Raw genomic sequence first — 18,278 nt, 5'->3', positions numbered from 1 at the left:
CCTGTCATGTTTGATTGTGCACTCCTGCATGGCAGGCCGCAGGTTGGACTGAACGGCCCAGGTGGTCTCTTCCAACTCGATAATTCTATGAGGTGGAGAGTCTGTGACGGGGCCAAGGCCCCTCAGCAAGTTTCCACGGGAGAATAGGGAGATGAACCTGGGTTGCCTGCACACTAGCCTGACACCTTAGCCACTGGATGCTGGATGGCTGGCTTGAGCTGAAAAATATGCCTTTCTGTTCTGAGCCCCTCTAGGCATGTGTCAGGACTACAAGTCCCAACATGCAACAGTCCCCACCGGCACGCTGTAGGAGCGTGTTTCTCAAGCAAGCGAGGCTCCTGGCTGAGTAAACTAATCAGTGGTTTGAAAAGCGGTAAGGCCCCAGGTCCTGATGCAATAATACCAGAAATACTTAAATCCTCACCCGAGTGGTGGGCTACAACTCTGGCTTCCTTATTTACCCATGTAAATAACACGGGCCGCATCCCAAAGATGTGGCTGGCGTCTATAGTTGTCCCAATCTACAAAAAGGGTGATTTTACTAATCCTTCAAACTATCGCCCTATAAGCCTATTATCTGTAATTGGCAAACTATATGCAAAACTACTCCTTAGGAGAGTGGAAGATTGGGTCAAGCAAGCAGAAGTAATAGGACCGGAGCAAATTGGATTCACTAAAAATAAATCAACACTGGATCATGTAACAGTTTTAGCACACTTAGCTAACAAAAGTATAACTCATAATAACCGTAAAGCTGTTTGCAGCCTTCCTGGATTTAAAAGGGGCATTTGACTCCTTATCTAGAGCCCTACTGTGAACGGAAAATTGACGGCGTTACACATGGACCCCAGACTACTGTTTCTTATAAAACAGCTACACACTTGCACTAGCTGCAGAATAAGAGCCTCAACAAAAGGACCGCTCACAGAAAATATCATCACAACCAGAGGGGTCAAACAAGGCTGTACATTGGCCCCTACTTTGTTCAATATATTCCTTAGTGATCTAGTGCCAACCCTCCAGAAGGCCAATGGGCATGTTCCCAAAAACTAAGCACTAAACACGTGCCCGCGTTACTGTATGCTGGCGACACTGTTCTTCTTTCCCACACTAAAGTTGGTCTCACTAGGTCTTAAATTGCTGTGCTGAATAATATGCTGTAAGAGGAGCGAACTGGTAATTAACTATGAAAAAACCAAAATATTGGTCTTAGCTAGAAGAACCCCTGATCTTCCCATGGACCATCAATAACAGACCCATAGAACAAGTTAACCAGTTCAAATATTTAGACATAACTCTTACTAGCAACCTTAATTGGGCGGTACATAGGAAAGTAGCTTTTCGCTGCAGCTAACAACAATGCCCTAGCAATTCAGCGTTTCTTTTTTCACTGTGGAGCCACCAGTATATACCATCCGCGTGAAGGTGTTCAATGCTAAATGCGACTCTCCAGCTCCTCTATGGAGCACCTATTTGAATCCAGAGCTATAAACAAGAATATAAAACACAGCCCAGTCCCGTTTCTTCCACAAGAGTATGGGCTTACCAAATTCATGCTTCATATGCAGCCCTATGTTTAGAACTTCGGGCAACGATATCGCATATACCCACGATGGCCTGGCTGAGAACTGTCGAATACTAGCTCACGTATCCACTATCTGCAGGATCACTCCAGTTTGTTACACCTCATGCTTTCCGACTAATGCAAATTCTAGGTGGCTGAAACTAGTTGAGGAAAAAATCAACACTCTTGGCTTTTCATTAGAGTCGTTGGTCCCTCTTTTCCTATCAAGAAGCATATGGCACAGCTTGAAGAAACTAAGCTATTAGAACAAGAGTATAGGGATATGATAACAGCTGCTTGAGGAAAGCATTGAACTACCCTGACCCTGCTTATTCCAATTGAACAAGGACACATGGCCCGAATTATTTACAGTGGATCCGCCAACCCTAAATTAGAGAAGAGCTTTAACACTGGCCAGATTCCATTCAATGCCATAATAACTTGCTCTATGGCAGATATCAACAAATTGATAAACAGAGGAGGCTATGTCCATTACAATATGGGTCAGGTGGAGACACTTCGATCATACCCTCTTTCATTGTGTAAGGTTTGCAAGAATCAGAATGTCACAATCTGCACTTATCCCATTTCTGTATAACAATCTAACTGATGCTCTTAAGATACCTATGCTTTTGAACAACATGGATCCCACAGTGTGTGAGAATGTAGCAAAATTTCTGCTAACAATAATAGACGTAAGTCTAGATGAATACCAACCAATGTCTATGTATTATGACCACATATAGCCAGCAGTAATTTTTCTAGCTTCTGTCAGTATCCGATGACGTTTAAGTGAGTTAACTTAGCTGAAGGAATGTCCTATAGTTACAGAAGGACCATGTATATATTTTAGTATTTAGTATTTTAGTACCAGTGTCTATAATTGTGAGCAATAATGGGCAAATTTTGTATGCTGATTTTGTATGTTTATTTTATGCCAATAAAGGCTTGTGACTGACTCCTGGCTTGCTCATTAGAAAGAAATCCCACGACAGGCCAAGATGAGGGGGAAGAACCCGTCTCCGGCCACAGACTCACCTCTCCTGCTTCTTCTTTAGCTTCTCAGCAAACTGCATTGGGAGCGGGAGGGGGCGGGAGGGAACAAACAAAAGACGAGTTCATGGTGGCAACAGTTACTGTCCGTATTGTCAGCTACAAAGAGCTGATTCCCACCTTTCCCCCAGCCGAGCTCCCTTGTACCTTGCTGAGTTCTTGCTGCAACCGGGACACCTCTGTCGATTTGGAAACCTGCAGGAAACAAGAAAAGCGGGGAGGGGGGAGAACGGAGTGCACAGTTTTCAAAGGTGAACACAGCAGCCTGAACATCATCCCAGCAGGCTTCCTGAGGATCCTGCCGAACGGGCTCATCTCGTAAAAGCTGCCACTGCTCAGCAATTCCTCTGTAGCCAACCAGAGGGCTGAAAGACCTGGCCGCCTTCCAATCGACTGCCATTGGGGTGGGGGCCGTGGCTCAATGGCAGCGCACCTGCTTGGCATGCAGACGATCCCAAGGTCAATCTACTGCACTCCCAGTTAAAAGGGTCCAGGGAGTAGATGTGAAAGACCCCCACAGGAGGCCCAGGAGAGCAGCTGCCTGTCTGAGTCGGAAACACAGATCCTGATGGGTCCGAAGTTCAGCGTCAGGTCTGAGTCATGTGTGTCCCTCCACCCCTGGATTTCTAGAAACAGCATTTCCTCCACTTTGCTTGCGGAAAGTTGGATGTGGAAGTGAGCGGGGGCTGGCTCCCTCACCAAGCCACCCAATGAGAATGCACCACAGGGGCCGGACTTCCACCATCAGGGGTACAGGAAGAAGCTGGTACCACCACTGCTGCCCTCCACTGGAAAAGTCCAAGCTGAACCTTCCACCTGGCCCACAGTGCCCTGGGCCCAATTTAAATACAGTGGGGATGGTACACAAATAATATAAACCACCAATGTACCAAAACGTTCAAATTTGTCTAAGCAAAACTATTACACACGATTAGCCGATTTCTCATAAGCAATCTACAATATCAGTGGTTCCCAACCTTTTTCCACTCACGTATCCCTTGGCAACCCAGTTCCCTAAAATTGTAAAAAAAAACCACCCCATATTAGCAAACCCATTACATAATTTTTTTGTGTACCTCCCAAATGCTCTGGTGCATACCCCTGAAAAAACCTGTACCCCAAGTTTGGAACCACTGCACTATATTATCAAAAGCTCAATTATAGGCTTATGTACGTAAAGTGTCAAGATAACATATAGAAGGACATTCTCATTTAAATCACCATAAAGTGATTGTGTCTTATTTCTTCTTAAATTTCAGTTTGAATCCAAAAGCGTGGGGGGGAAAGCTCCGTGCAGTGGGATTACGTCAAGTTGCCAAAATAAATATCATGTCATTATCTTTGTCCAATTTTTTGTTGTTGTCTTCAGAGGCACCAGTGGATCAACTGGGTGCTTGTATCAGCCTGACATTTAAGAAGAAATAAGAGACGATCACTTGAGGCTGATTTAAATGGAAAGACCCTTTTATATAATCTATGACACTTAAAGTATATAAGCCTGTAATTGAGCTTTTGATAACATTGTGGATTGCTCAGGAGAAACTAGAGCAGGGGTAGGGAACCTGCGGCTCTCCAGATGTTCAGGAACTACAATTCCCATCAGCCTCTGTCAGCATGGCCAATTGGCCACGCTGGTAGGGGCTGATGGGAATTGTAGTTCCTGAACATCTGGAGAGCCGCAGGTTCCCTACCCCTGAACTAGAGTATGGTATATAACCGTGGTGGCGAACCTTTGGCACTCCAGATGTTATGGACTACAATTCCCATCAGCCCCTGCCAGCATGGCCAATTGGCCCAGTGGCCATGCTGGCGAGACTGAGCCAGTCCAGCATCTGGAGGTGGGTCTCCACCACTGATAAGTATATAATAATTATGAAACCGCTTTCCCTACTATCTCTGCTCAGGCCTGACTTTGAGAATTCAGTGGCCTCAGCAGATATGGGGGTCCCTTGCAAAGGCCTTGAGCTGGCCCTACGAGCAAGCGCGGAATGGCAACTCTCTGGGCATCGTACCTCTTCTTTCCTGCCACCAGCCTCCTGCCAGCAGCCCTCTCCCTCTCTCACCTCCAGGTTCTGCAGCTGCTCTCTCAGCAGCCTCTTCTCCTCCCGCTCCGTCTGCCACTTTAGCTCCACCTCCGACAGTAGCTGCTGGGCGGCGCCACTGCTGCTGCTGCAGCCGCCAGACGTCTGTGGCTCTGAACCCTCCTGTCCACCGGGAGAAGCTTCCGCAGAGGCGTCCCCCTTCCCGCTCCCTCGGCTGTCTGCCTGCCGAGCCACCTCCTTCTCGTAGCGTTCCTGTAAAGCTGGGAGACATGAATCAGTCTACTGGAGTGCCCTTTTCAAGCCCACCAAGACCCCACAGGATCTCCAGAGCCCTGTCCTCTTTTCCCAGGACCTCCCAGGAGCCCTGCAGGAATGGTTTTGAAATCCACACCTTCTGAACTGTGTCAGCCCCTTACTCAGGCAACTCCCCCCCTCCCCCGAGGAGGAGAAGAGGAGCAGCAGGGGTCGTTGCATGCAGGGGAGGTTCTGCCACCCAGTCTGAGTGCTGCCCTGGGCAGGTGCTCTCCTTTGCCGCCCAAGATCTGGCCCTGGTCCCCTCAGCCCTCTTGACTTGCTTTACGCACCCTGGAAAAACAATCCCCTCTTTTAAGGAAGAGGATTCGTGGCTGAGAAAGACCTGCGCAGCAGAAGTTGCCTGGAGAAAAGGAAGCCTAAGAGCGATGCGGACGCTGAAGCTCAGAACTACTGAGCAACTCCCAGCCCAAAAGAACTCCCTCACTCTCGCCTTCTGCCGACCGAGACGACCCGTGCTGTGCCCGGCATCGTTCACCTGAGGCCACTTCATTTATGTCATTTCCAGTCTGCTTTTCTCGCTTGGACATAAACCCTCCACGTGGCCTCCCTCCCCGCTCATCCTTCGAGCTCCTCCATCCTTCACCAGAGCTGCCCTCGCCCACTCTGGCCCAGTGCAGCACCTGCCATGTTCTTCTGCAGAGCAGAATTCTCCGCCTGCAGCCTCAGCAGCTCCCCGTCCACAGTGCTGGCCGGAGCTCCTCCATCAGTGGCTGCCGCTTCCCCTTCCCGGAGGCTCTTATTCTCCTTCTCCAACTGTTCAATCTGGGAGCACAGCTGGGTGACAGAGACCAGAGGGTTACTTTTCTCAGCATCCCAACTTGGAAAGAAAAGCACAGGGGGAATTCACTCATCCAAGAACAGGGGCGGAGCATCCATTCTAGGAACGAGGCCCTCCCATTCAATGGAAAAAACACCCTTGGAAGCCTCTTCTCTTCCTGCAGGCCTTTAGAGAGGCGCTAGCATGGAATAACACAATAACCTCACAATTGTATTTACTTCATGCACATGATTCCACAAACCTGAGTGATGGACCAGGCTAGCCCAATGACATCAGCTCCCAGAAGCTAAGCAGGTTAGTACTTGGAAGGGAGACCAAGGAAGTTTAGGGTCACTATTTATTTTTATTTATTTATTTATTAGATTTTTATACCGCCCTATCCCCGAGGGGCTCCGGGCGGTGTACAACAATAAACATAATAAAATGGCAAAATCTTTAAAAGCTGCGATAAACCAGTAAAAGCTAAATCTTATAAATACAATACAATAAAATACAATAAAAATACAATAATAAATATAATACAATAAAAATACAATAATAAATATAAATGGCATCCAGCTGCTCCGTATTTGAAATCCTCTCCCCAAGAGGGAGGAATGGCAGGTCCCAGATGTAGAGGGCCATGAGGCAGAGGGCCATGAAAGAGGGAGGCACCATCAGCGGCCGGTTCCTCCAAAGGCCACAGGAACAGCTCCGTCTTACAGGCCTCTGCGGAACTCGCAAAGGTCCCGCGGGGCAGACCGGACGGATTGGAGGAAGAGCGTTCCCACCAGGCCGGGGAGTGAGCCGTAGAAGGCCCTAGCCGATGTGGAGGCCAGCAGCATCACCGAGGGGCCAGGGACCTACAAGTAGGTTGGCCGCTGTGATCGAGAAAGAAGCCGTGCAGGGACATATGGGGTGATGCGGTCACCGAGGTAAAGACGGTCCCAGGCCGCGTAAGGCCTTAAAGGTCAACACCAACACCTTGAAGATGATCCGGAACTCTACTGGGAGCCAATGCAGCTGGCGCTTTGCACAGGCTGGATGTGTTCCCAGGTGGCGCTGCCTGTGAGCAAGCGGCGCGGCAGCATGCTGCACCAGTTTTAGTCTCCCGGATCAAGCGCCAAGGGAAGGGCCGCGTAGAGTGAGTTACAATAGTCCTAATCTCGGAGATGACCGTTGCATGGATCACTGTGAAGCTGAATCCGCTTGGGAGAGGAAGGGGGCCAGCGGCTGGAGCCTTCTTGGCGAAGATGGAAAAAAGGTAACCCGGGTTATATGGGCCACCTGGGTCTCCATTGAGAGAGGCGAATCCAGGTGGACCCCCAGTATGCGCTGCGCGCGGAGGGGGTCGGCGTAATATGGCCCCCTCCCACACCGGCTGCTGAAAAGTCCCACCTCCCCCTTCGCGGCCAAGCCAGAGGATCTCCGTCTTCGATGGATTCAGTTTTAACCTGCTCATGTCTTAACCAACCAGCAACCGCCTCCATACAATGCTGTAAGAGCCACAGGGCCGGTGACTGCTCCCCCTCCATCAACAGAATAGGCTGAGTGTCATCTGCATATTGATGACAGATCAGCCCAAAACTCATTACCAGCTGAGCAACCGGTCACATGTAGATGTTAAAGACCAGCGGGGATAATAATGCCCCCCTGGGGTACACGCGCACTGAAGCGGGCACTTCCAGGAAGGCCTGATCCCCGCACCTCACTTGCTGGTCTGACCCCCAGAAAGCAGAACAATCCACTGAAGGACAGTGCCCCGTACTCCGGAGGCGGCCAGGTGGTGGGTCAAAAGGTCATGGTCGACCACATCAAAGGCTACTTGACCAGGTCTAACAATGCCAGCAGCGCCGATCATGGCCTTGGTTAAGCCAGATACGGAGTATGTATATGGCGGCGAGGAGAACAGTCTCCGTCCCATTGCCATTACGGATGCTGCGGACGTGAAGGCGATCGAAAGCCGATGGGTCATCCAGGAAACCTTTATGCTGCTCCAACACCACTCTCTCAATTACCTTCCGCAGAAACGACCGATTTCAGACGGGGCGGTAATTGGCCAGATCCCGTGGTTCGAACGGATATTGTCTTTTTAAGATTTGGTGGACCGCCGCCATGCCTTCAACCCGTCCGGGAAGACTCCTTGGTCAAGGGAGCCATTTATTATACTCAAGAGATGTGGTCTTAACTCCATGCGGCAGGTTTTCACAAACCAGGGCGAACCTTACACGGATCCAGAGGACAGGTAGTAGGTCTAACAGCAGCTAAGGTTCTGTCGACAGCGGCTTCAGAGAGCAGGGAAAACTATGAAGAGACAACTAATGGCAAACCACCTCTGGCACTGACCTGGGTGGCCCGGTGTAGCCCAAGCTCATCAGATCTTGGAAGCGGGTCAGCCCAGGTTAGTACTTGGATGGGAGACCAGCAAGGCAGTCCAGAGCTGCTCCTTAGAGGCAGGCCATGGCAAACCCCCTCTGTCCGTCTCTTGCCTTGAAAACTCTATGGGGGTGCCATAAATTGGCTGCGACTTGACAGCACACACCCAAATTATAACACAAACAGCTGTATCTGAAAAGGCAGCTCACATTTACGGGTCAACTGTAAAATTCAGGGAGGGGTTGAGAGGTACTTTCTCCCCCTTATCTATTGTTTGAACACCACAGGATAGCTCTAAAACACCACTTCCTGTCACTGCATCACTTGGAGTCACGCAGCGCCCTCTAGCGGCCCCCTCCATGCCACTGCAGGAGCATCAGCCGTCCAGTACCTTGGAGAGCTCCTGCATCAGAGTGCTGTTCTGCAGCCTGAAGTCGTCTTCCTGGCTGTGCAGTTTCCCCTGCAGCATTTCATTTTCACTCAGCAAGGCGTCCACCTCCTGCAGAAGGAGAGTCACAGATACTGCATGTCAAGAGGGAAAAAGCCCTCGTTCCTGAAGGTCCCCTCCACTAGAGGGCAGCACTTCACACTCAACCAAAGCACAGGCCCTTTTACCTGCCCCCCAGCAATGCTGGGAAGAAGTTGGGATTTATACCACACTTTTCTTAACCATCAGGAGTCTTAAAGTAGCTCACAAACTCCTTCCCTTCTTCTCCCCACAACCGACACTTTGTGAGGCAGGTGGGGCTCAGAGAGCTCTGAGAGAACTGTGACCAGCCCACGGTCACCCAGCAGGCTTCATGTGGAGGAGTGGGGAATCAACCCCAGTTATTCAGATTAGAGTCCACTCCACTGGCTCTCATGCTCCCCTGCAGTTTTCCTGACTTCTTCCCCAAAAGAGAGACAGAGACGTTAAAAATTAGCAAAGCCCGGCTCCCAGTACTTAAAAAATGGACTGATAATCCCACCTGCAATACAATGCACTCCACCACACCTTTGCATAGCAAGTTCCACCCAAACACTTAATGATTGGTTCCCCACCCTGGGACATGGACAATATATACCCCACTAAAAATTCCCTTCTCACCTAGACACAGTGTGAAACAGACTTTTCTCTATGATACACCTCTGAAGATGGCAGCCACAGATGCAGGCAAAACACTAGGAACAAAATCCACCAGACCACAGCCACACAGCCCAGAAAACCCACCAGAACTAGTTGAATCTGGCCGTGAAAGCCTTCGACAATCCCTACAAACTTGCATGCGGACTCTACAAGCTCCCTTTAACTTTGTAAACTTTTTTTAAAACAAACCAATTTGGAACAAACGACTGGGCTAGAGAGTCAGGTTAAGAGACACCGAGAACCTGGACCCCCGCACCCCACTCTTGGGGAGAGGTGGGACCACTGAAGAACAGGGAAAGGGTGCAGAAGAGGAAACCTCGGGCCAGTGATGCCAGACTGGAGCCAGATACTAGGGCCTGAGGCAATGTCAAATGAACATGACTGAAGCTGCTGCCTGTTGAGTCAGACAGAACTGTCAACTCAGACCGGCAGCTGCTCTCTGGGCTCTCCAACAGAGGTACCTCCCATTACTTATTGCCTGGTACCTTTTTAACTGAAGTTGTTGGGGATTGAACTTGAGACCTTCTGCGTGCAAACCAGAGGCTCTTCCACTGAGCCACAGCCCCTCCCCCAAAAGCTATTCCCAGCCCAGCCCCAGCAACAGGCGCTGCGCAATAAGTCTTACCTGAGCTTTTTTGCTCTTACTGAGAGCCTAAGGAAGAGAAACTCCGGTTAATATGATTACTATTTGTTCGATTTATAAACCACTCTCCCCACAAAAAGGGCTCAGGGCAGCGTGCCACAGTAAATTATCCATTCAAATCAACAACATAAAGTACCTATATCAGTGGTGGCGAACCTTTGGCACTCCAGATGTTAAGGACTACAATTCCCATCAGCCCCTGCCAGCATGGCCAATTGACCATGCTGGCAGGGCGATTAAATTAACAGTCTGGAGTTATATACTTCCCTACTGAATATGATGGCCCCCCTCTATGCAACCTGAGAGCTAAAACCCAACAACCAAAGAAGAAGAGAAAGTGAGGAGAGGCCAGCTGAGTTAATAATAATTACGCTATAATTGGGGGGGAGGGGGGAAAGAGTCAAAAGAGAGTAGAGTCCCTGTTCCCCACACCAGGTGCATCCAAGGGTTGGTGTCTTGCAGTGCTACCTGGCAGGTCCCAAGGAGCACCTAAACCCACAGGATCCGTTGTTCGCACAACCACCTAAACTCTCAGGTGTGGCAAAGCTGAACACCGTTTTTTTCACCTGGGGGTGTGCTTGACGTGATGCGGAGGCGGGCCACGGCAAACCACCTCTGAGCACCTCTTGCCTTGCAAATTCTACGGGGTTGCCATAAGTCAGCTGTGACTTGACAGCACTTTCCAGCCCTGACTTGGATGTCCCTGGTTAGTTCCATCTCGAAAGGCAAGCCGGGTTGGCTCTGGTTATGGCTTGGATAGGAGCCTCCAAGAAACAGAAGGGTTGTGACGCGGAGGCAGGCAACGGCAAACCACCTCTGAGCATCTCTTGCCGTGAAAACCTCACGGGGCCACCGTACGTCGGTTGTGACTTGACAGCAAGCCACACCCTCACACAAACACCCCCCCCCCCAAACAAATCTTGTGCTCGTGCCTTGTCCTGGACAGCCCAAGGCAGCCTGCTCTTGTCACATCTTGGAAACTAAGCAGGGTCAGCCCCGGTGAATATTCGGATGGGAGACCACCAGTGCCAGGTTTGCTACACAGAGGGAGGCAATGGCAAACCACCTTTCAGTGTCTCTTGCCTTGGATATTCGATGGGCTACAACTGGATGGCAAACCATCCCCACCCCCACCCCCGAACTGCGCCTGCATCTCTCAAGATGCAAGAATGGGAATGTAGCACGTAAAAGGGCTGCCTAGTTCTCCAGCAGATCGCTTGCGAATCCCAAAAGATATTCCCTCAGGTCTTCATGGAAGCAGCCTGTGATATGCTCTTGAGCACAGGTGTCAAACGTGCGGCCCTCCAGATGGTATGGACTACAGTTCCCATCACCCCCTGCCAGCATGATACTGGCAGGGGATGATGGGAACTGTAGTCCATAACATCTGGAGGGCCGCACGTTTGACCCCTATGTGAGTCTTGAGCCAAAAGGAAAAGCAGGGTAATCGTCGTCATCGTCGACGACGTAGCAATACCTGGCAACAGCAGGGTTGATGAAAAGGAACATAAGAAGATCACGAAATACCATGATTTGAAAATCGAGATACAGCGACGATGGCACAAACCAGCTGAGGTCACCCCAGTGGTTATCGGCACCCTGGGCACTATTCCGAAAACGCTACGGCGGCATCTTCAAATCGACAAAATCAGCATCGGTCAAATTCAGAAGGCAGCCCTGCTGGGATCCGCACGAAGCCTACGCTGATACGTGACAACGTCCTGGGTCTTGGGGTGAAGCTTCAGTTGTAACAAGGGGCCAAAAACCAGCAAAGGACTGACAGCTGCGATGCTAAACAATATTACACAGCAGTACCAAAAAGGCTTCCTGGACTCACCAGCCTCCAGTGGCTTTAATTCTGCCCCCTTCCTGCTCTCCCATATCTACACCTGTTCCTCCCCATTACAAATGCGGACGTACCTTCTGAGCCTTGGAAAACTCCTTGTCCAGGATGACCACCCGCTGCCGGAGGCCGTTGAGCTCTAAAAGAAAGAGAATCGCCGATCAGAAACATTTTAACAAGTAATAACTTTCTACAATCCTGAACATGTGAAAACGTTCTGCCTTGAACAGAATCCCCGTTTAACAAAAATAGGGACAGAGGAGCGAGAAACAGCCTCGCGGCAAGTACCACCCTACTATTGTTAACAAGCGTCATTCATGCAGTGCAAAATTAACTTACGGAACTCCCCACCACAGGGAGTTGTGCTTGCCTCTAGCTTCGATGATTCACAAGGGGGATCATACAAACTCAACTGGCCATAAGCATATCAATGGTTAAGTGGGACCTCTCCTTTTGGAGATGATGTACCTCTGAGTGCCTGACGCGTAAGAGGCAGCAATACAGGGAGGCCTCTGGAGACCCACCTATGGGCTGTCAGGAGCCGCCTCAGCTGCAGTACTAAAGATAGCCAGGGAACAAAAGGGTTAAACAAAGCCATTTTAAGTTAAATCTGCTGGCCGGTTCTGAAAACCAGGATGTTGGACTAAGGTTGGCCATGCTGGCAGGGGCTGATGGGAATTGTAGTCCATGAACATCCGGAGAGCCGCAGGTTGCAGACCCCTGGTTCAGCCAATACCACATTCCGAGCCCTCTTCTGCAACCCTGCAACATTCAGCATATACAAAGTCCTGCCAGTAGCCCAATGGGGTCCCAAATGAGGGGCCTGGGGGTGCTACGGCGCCTGACAACCCCTTTTCTGGTTCCTGTCAAGGGTTTTTAGGAAGTGGGTGGGGCCAGGCCAGCCTTGTGCCCAGCAAGGCTTCTGAGCGACTAGTGGAGATCTGATCAGCTGTTGCTTTGGCAATGTAGGAGCCGTGTGGCACAGAGTGGTCAGCTGCAATACAGCAGTCAAAGCTCTTATCGTGAGATGAGTTTGATCCCAGAGGAAGTCGGTTTCAAGGACATGGCCCCAGGTTGGCTCAGCCTTCCAAAGTTGGTAAAAAGGAGATAAAAGTGTAGAGAACTGGAGAAGGCCAAGGGAAACCACCCCACAACCCAAGTCTGTCTAGTAAACATTGTGACGTGATGTCGCCCTGTGGGTCAGCAATGGCCCAAACCTCTGTCTTTTTCCTTGGCAGCAGCTGCCACCATAGCACAAAGAGCTTCACTGGGTTTCGGAAGCTAAGCTGTGGCAATGATGTCATGGCTGGCTCCGCCTCCTGCATCAGCCTGTTTGTGGCAGACATTTTGTGCGCTCGCAAAGGCCAGAAGGGCCGGGGACCCCTGACGCAGCCCAGTGCCCAGACCATTTCTCATGGCCCGCCAGCCACATTCCTTTCCGTAAAACTCCAGATTCTGCCAGGGTTCCCATGCTGGGTTTGAAAGAAAGCCCACGTACCAAGCAAGTGCGTGCCAAAGGCAAAGAGCGCTGTCAGACAGACACATCATGTTAGTCCGTGCTGAAACAGGTGAGGTTAGAAGACAGGGGTGGCCAACAGCATTCCCCAGGGGAGAAGCCATCAGCCTCAAGGAGCAGGGAAACTGGGGGAAGAGAAAGGATTTCTCACCCGCCGTATTCTTGCGCAGTTCATCGGAGAGCTGGTAATTCTGGGTCCGGAGTTCCAGCAGTTGTGCCTGCCAAGAGAAGGAAAGTAGCACTTGGAAGATAAGAGGCCAAGACTTCGCCTACCTCCAGTTCTTGTTACAGCTCTAGAGTAGAACTCTGGCCTGAACTGAACTGGGGCCTTTCTGGAGCCCAGGGTGCCCAAGATCTCTTCAGCGGCAGACGCTGCTTTATGGTTCCCCCAGTTCAGCAGGCCACAACTTGGATGAGTTCAAGGCAATCGCTGAGATGAAACGACAGCTCGGCCCAGTATACTCACACCCTAGCTCAGTGGTGGCGAACCTTTGGCACTCCAGATGTTATGGACTACAATTCCCATCAGCCCCTACAATTGGCCATGCTGGCAGGAGCTGATGGGAATTGTAGTCCATAACATCTGGAGTGCCAAAGGTTTGCCACCACGGCCCTAGCTGAAGCCACTGAGTCATGGGTACGTTTCCCAGGACTTTCAGATCCAAGAGAAACAAAGTGGCTGCCGATGGTCCCACAAGGCCCCGAAAAGATCTGCTACAGTTTCCTCCATTCATTTTCTGGAATGTCTAAAGCCCAACCATGAGATCTGCTAGCTGTGCCAGGAACCAGGCCAAGGCCCTCAAGCCATCTTCCTTTCCCTTCCCTTCTCTGGCTGGACTATTGGGGGCCAGTTATCACTTTGTGGAAAACAGCCAAATTCCCCCACTCCAATGGAAGAAGGAAGGGAGATGCGTTGCTGAAGGGTCTTATGGCCAGAATCAATTGGCTGTGGTGGGCTTTCGGAGCCGTGTTGCTGTGGTCTGCGGTTTTTGCTCCTAGCACTTCGCATCACACAGCCTGGAAAACCCCGTAATACCTGGGGAAAGAGAGGGTTCCCACTCTATTTCAATACCAAACAAAAAGCCAGCACAGCTGACAAGGCAGAAATAATGGCAGGTTTCGGAAATAACAGCAGCAAATTAATTTCACTGGTCTGCCACCCTTCCCCTTCGGGGCTCACTTTCTGACACATCAGTAACTGCAATAAAATCAGAATCAAAAACATTTTTTAAAAAAATCCAGATGGTGACTAAAATTCAACCATAAACACAATAAAAACCCTATTATCAACACATATGCAAAGGAATACAGAAAAAAGAAGGGGAGATGGATGGGAAGGAGGGGGGCCATTGGGGGGGGCACCATCGCTGTCTCAACCGTGAATTCATCACAACAAACTTGTTAGTTTCTAGAGGAGCAAAAGTGACTTTGAGTTTCTCACAGAACACTAACCAGCACCCCCCCTTAAGAACATAAGAACAAGCCAGCTGGATCAGACCAGAGTCCATCTAGTCCAGCATTCTGCTACTTGCAGTGGCCCACCAGGTGCCTTGGGGAGCTCACATGTAGGATGTGAACGCAATGGCCTTCTGCTGCTGCTGCTCCTGAGCACCTTGTCTCCTAAGGCATTTGCAATCTGAGATCAAGGAGGATCAAGATTGGTAGCCATAGATCGACTTCCCCTCCATAAATCTGTCCAAGCCCTTTTTAAAGCTATCCAGGTTAGTGGCCATCATCACCTCCTGTGGCAGCATATTCCAAACACCAATCACACGTTGTGTGAAGAAGTGTTTCCTTTTATTAGTCCTAATTCTTCCCCCCAGCATTTTCAATTAACGCCCCCTGGTTCTAGTATTGTGAGAAAGAGAGAAAAATGTCTCTCTGTCAACATTTTCTACCCCATGCATAATTTTATAGACTTCAATCATATCCCCCCTCAGACGTCTCCTCTCCAAACTAAAGAGTCCCAAATGCTGCAGCCTCTCCTCATAAGGAAGGTGCTCCAATCCTTCAATCATCCTCGTTGCCCTTCTCTGCACTTTTTCTATCTCTTCGATATCCTTTTTGAGATGTGGCGACCAGACCTGAACACAGTACTCCAAGTGCGGTCGCACCACTGCTTTATATAAGGGCATGACAATCCTTGCAGTTTTATTATCAACTCCTTTCCTAATTATCCCCAGCATAGAGTTTGCCTTTTTCACAGCTGCCATGAATGGAGTTGACATTCCCATGGAACTATCAACTAAGGCGCCCAAATCCCTTCTCACTGGAGAGCTTCGCTTTGCCCAACAAGAAACATGTTGACAGAGCGGACAGAGCTGCAGAGCTTCGCAGAAGATAACAAATCCACAGGTCTCCACAGGCAATCAATCCCCAGCCACGGTCCAATCCTACAGAACTCGTGCTTAAACAAGAATGGGGGGGTCCTTTTCATGGGACCCGTCTGGATGAGGAAAAGGGGAGGCCTCTAGACTAAGGGTGCACACTCTCTCCCTCTAAAGTCAAGATCTTTAAGCCAGGAAAGGAATATTATTCATCGTCTTCAGGCGGCAGCGGGAAAGCCAGAAGGCAGACTGGCAAAGATCTCTTATCCTTCGATAAAGAGAGATTCAGGGCTACACTTCACCCAACAAACACACTCCTACATATCCTCCTGGGGGAAGAGAGCAGGAGGAACCAGTCAGACGCTGCCCCCACCCTTTGCCAAAGATGAGAGGGGTTCCCCACAGCCTGGCGGGGAAATGATGCAATGACCAGGGCCTCTTTTCAAAGAGGGAATTTTAACCTGCACATTTTGCCATGGACAGGAGAGAAAAGCTGCACTTGGTAGAATTCTCTCTTCTAGGCAACAAAGGAAAGTTGCAGACCTCTCCTTCCAGCCCTTTGCCTCTGCTCATCTTCATACACAGCAAGTCTTACAATGATGGCAAAAGCACAAGCCAGGTTCCAGAGTCAACAAAAGATGCAGGAGGCAGGTCTACAGCCAGACACCCCACGCTCGGTTGCAGGGGGGAGCTGCCATCTTGCACCAAAGAGCTTCACAGTTTGTGCCGACCCCCACTTCACACTTTCAGGAGCACACCAAAGACAATCGAAGCGGGGGCCTGAAATTCTCTATCATGATACATTCGGCACGCAGTGAATGCTCAGAAGTCAACAAGAGACACACGGAACAGCCTGACGGAAAAACCTGAATCACCAACCCCCCACCATCAGATGCCACTACTGGGCTTCCCATCCCAGCCTCACCTCCCTGGCCTTATTTGCCTCCCCCTTTCATGGTTGCCAACCTCCAGGTGGGGCCTGTAAATCTCCTGGGATTACAACTGATCTCCATACAACAGAGATCTGATCCCTTGGAGAAAATGGCTGTTTTGGAGGGTGGATTCCATGGTGTCGTACCCTGTGATGCCCCCAAAACCCTTCAGTCCCCCAGGCTTACCCCAAATTCAAAGGAAACCCCCCCATTTGGAGTTTCAAGCCTAATTGTTTGGGATGCCAACCTCCAGGCGAGTCCTGGGATCCTCCAGAAACACAGTCCATGTCCAATCTACAGAGATCAGTTCCCCTGGAGAAAGGGGGTGCTTTGGAGGGTGGGCTCTATGGCATAGGGATGCCAGCCTCCAGGTGAGAACTGGAGACTGCTTGGAATTACAGCTCATACTCCAGTCTACAGAGATCTGCTCCCCCGGAGAAAATGGCTGCTTTAGAGGGTGGGCTTTCTAAGGCATCATGCCTTGCTGGGCTCCTCGGCCTCCACAAGCCGCACCCTCCCCAAGGACCACCCTCAAAATCCCCAGCTGTTTCCCAGTCTGGAGCTGACAACCCGACTCCGCTGGAGGTCTTCCCTCCCCCCGCCCCCGCCCCGCCCCTCGGTCTCCCCCCAGCCACACACCTGCATGCGCTCGAACTCCTCTCCAGACAAGGCCTGCGCCATCTTCTCTTCCCCTCAATCCCCCCCCCCCAGCCGTGGGTGCGAATCTTGCGGCCTTCGACTCACGAGAGAAAAGGGTTGGGAGCGGGAGGGCAACGAACACGCCGGAGAAATGGGGCTGAGACCTCTCCCGCCCCCACTCAGTCCCGGAGGCGGGGAGGCCTTAAGAGGAGAGCATAGAGACGAGGCGGGGAGAGGAAGGAGGGGCTCCTCCCTCCGCCGCCTCCCCCCAGGAAGAAAAGAAAAGAAAGTGCAGTGGAAAAAAGGGAAAATCACGGCAGCAGAGAAGAGATGCCCGGAGGCCGGAAGTGAGGGGACACAGAGACGACAGGGAGCTAGAGAGCCCTTCCGGAAGTGGAGAGCAGGTGCCTCTGGGGGTGGAGAGGGGGAGATCCTATCGCGAGACTTTAAGGTTGACGTTCCCGGAAATAATCCCCCGGCCGCTCTGTGCCACTGTCGAACACAGAGACGGAAGTGGGGGAGGGGGTGTTGGAGCGCCAAGAGTGACGTCATGATTGTGCGGGATCGGGCTGGTCGTTTTCGCTGCATCTTTGGCTGGCAGCTTCAGAGGCGCGAAGGCGAACGGAAAGGGATGCTGGAGCTGCAACGAGCCAAGGAGACCGCCCCGCCAGGGCAGAAGCAGAAACGCGCCAGAATGGAGGACAGGCTGGATTTAACGAGGAGCATAAAACATGCACATGCATTCCCCCCCCCCCCGCCCCCCGGTGCATTAGTCTAACATATCACAATTCCATAACAGAATCACTGGTCATTCAACTGGTTTTAAGTGCAAAATATTCTATATGATACTAAAGAGGACCCTGTTCTAATCTAATGGGACGCTATTTCATGCCTCTGAAGATGCCAGCCGTACATGCAGGCAACATGCTAGGACAGTGGTGGCGAACCTATGGCACAGGTGCCAGAGGCGGCACTCAGAGCCCTCTCTGTGGGCACACGCAGAGTTCCCCGCAACCCCCCCACCACCACCACCACCTAGGCTGGCCTGGGCCGCTGGGCTCAATTATTAGCATTAAACCTAAGACCTAGTTTTGGGGAAGCAGTGTAGGTAACCCTGTTAAGCGCTGTAAAACCCCACTGATTTT

At 50.8% G+C, this 18,278-nt stretch overlaps 1 protein-coding gene across 1 annotated transcript in view; it reads right to left on the bottom strand.

Moving 5' to 3' along the window:
• GRIPAP1 (GRIP1 associated protein 1) overlaps nucleotides 1-17,508 on the bottom strand; it is an 86,227-nt gene extending 68,719 nt beyond the window's left edge. The window contains exons 1-9 of the mRNA XM_048487614.1: nucleotides 17,134-17,508; nucleotides 13,387-13,453; nucleotides 11,797-11,858; nucleotides 9,859-9,885; nucleotides 8,499-8,606; nucleotides 5,595-5,748; nucleotides 4,681-4,919; nucleotides 2,765-2,812; nucleotides 2,603-2,634 (exon numbers count right to left, since the gene is read on the bottom strand). Coding sequence (XP_048343571.1) covers nucleotides 2,603-2,634; nucleotides 2,765-2,812; nucleotides 4,681-4,919; nucleotides 5,595-5,748; nucleotides 8,499-8,606; nucleotides 9,859-9,885; nucleotides 11,797-11,858; nucleotides 13,387-13,453; nucleotides 17,134-17,175 — 779 coding nt within the window. The 5' untranslated portion in view covers nucleotides 17,176-17,508. The remainder of the gene's footprint in view (nucleotides 1-2,602; nucleotides 2,635-2,764; nucleotides 2,813-4,680; nucleotides 4,920-5,594; nucleotides 5,749-8,498; nucleotides 8,607-9,858; nucleotides 9,886-11,796; nucleotides 11,859-13,386; nucleotides 13,454-17,133) is intronic.
• Nucleotides 17,509-18,278: the final 770 nt, after the last annotated feature.

Source organism: Sphaerodactylus townsendi, linkage group LG03 (genome assembly GCF_021028975.2).
Source record: "Sphaerodactylus townsendi isolate TG3544 linkage group LG03, MPM_Stown_v2.3, whole genome shotgun sequence".
Classification (NCBI taxonomy): Eukaryota; Metazoa; Chordata; class Lepidosauria; order Squamata; family Sphaerodactylidae; genus Sphaerodactylus; species Sphaerodactylus townsendi.
Note: the sequence above shows the minus strand (reverse complement) of the source record. Positions and strands in the feature narration are given on the sequence as shown.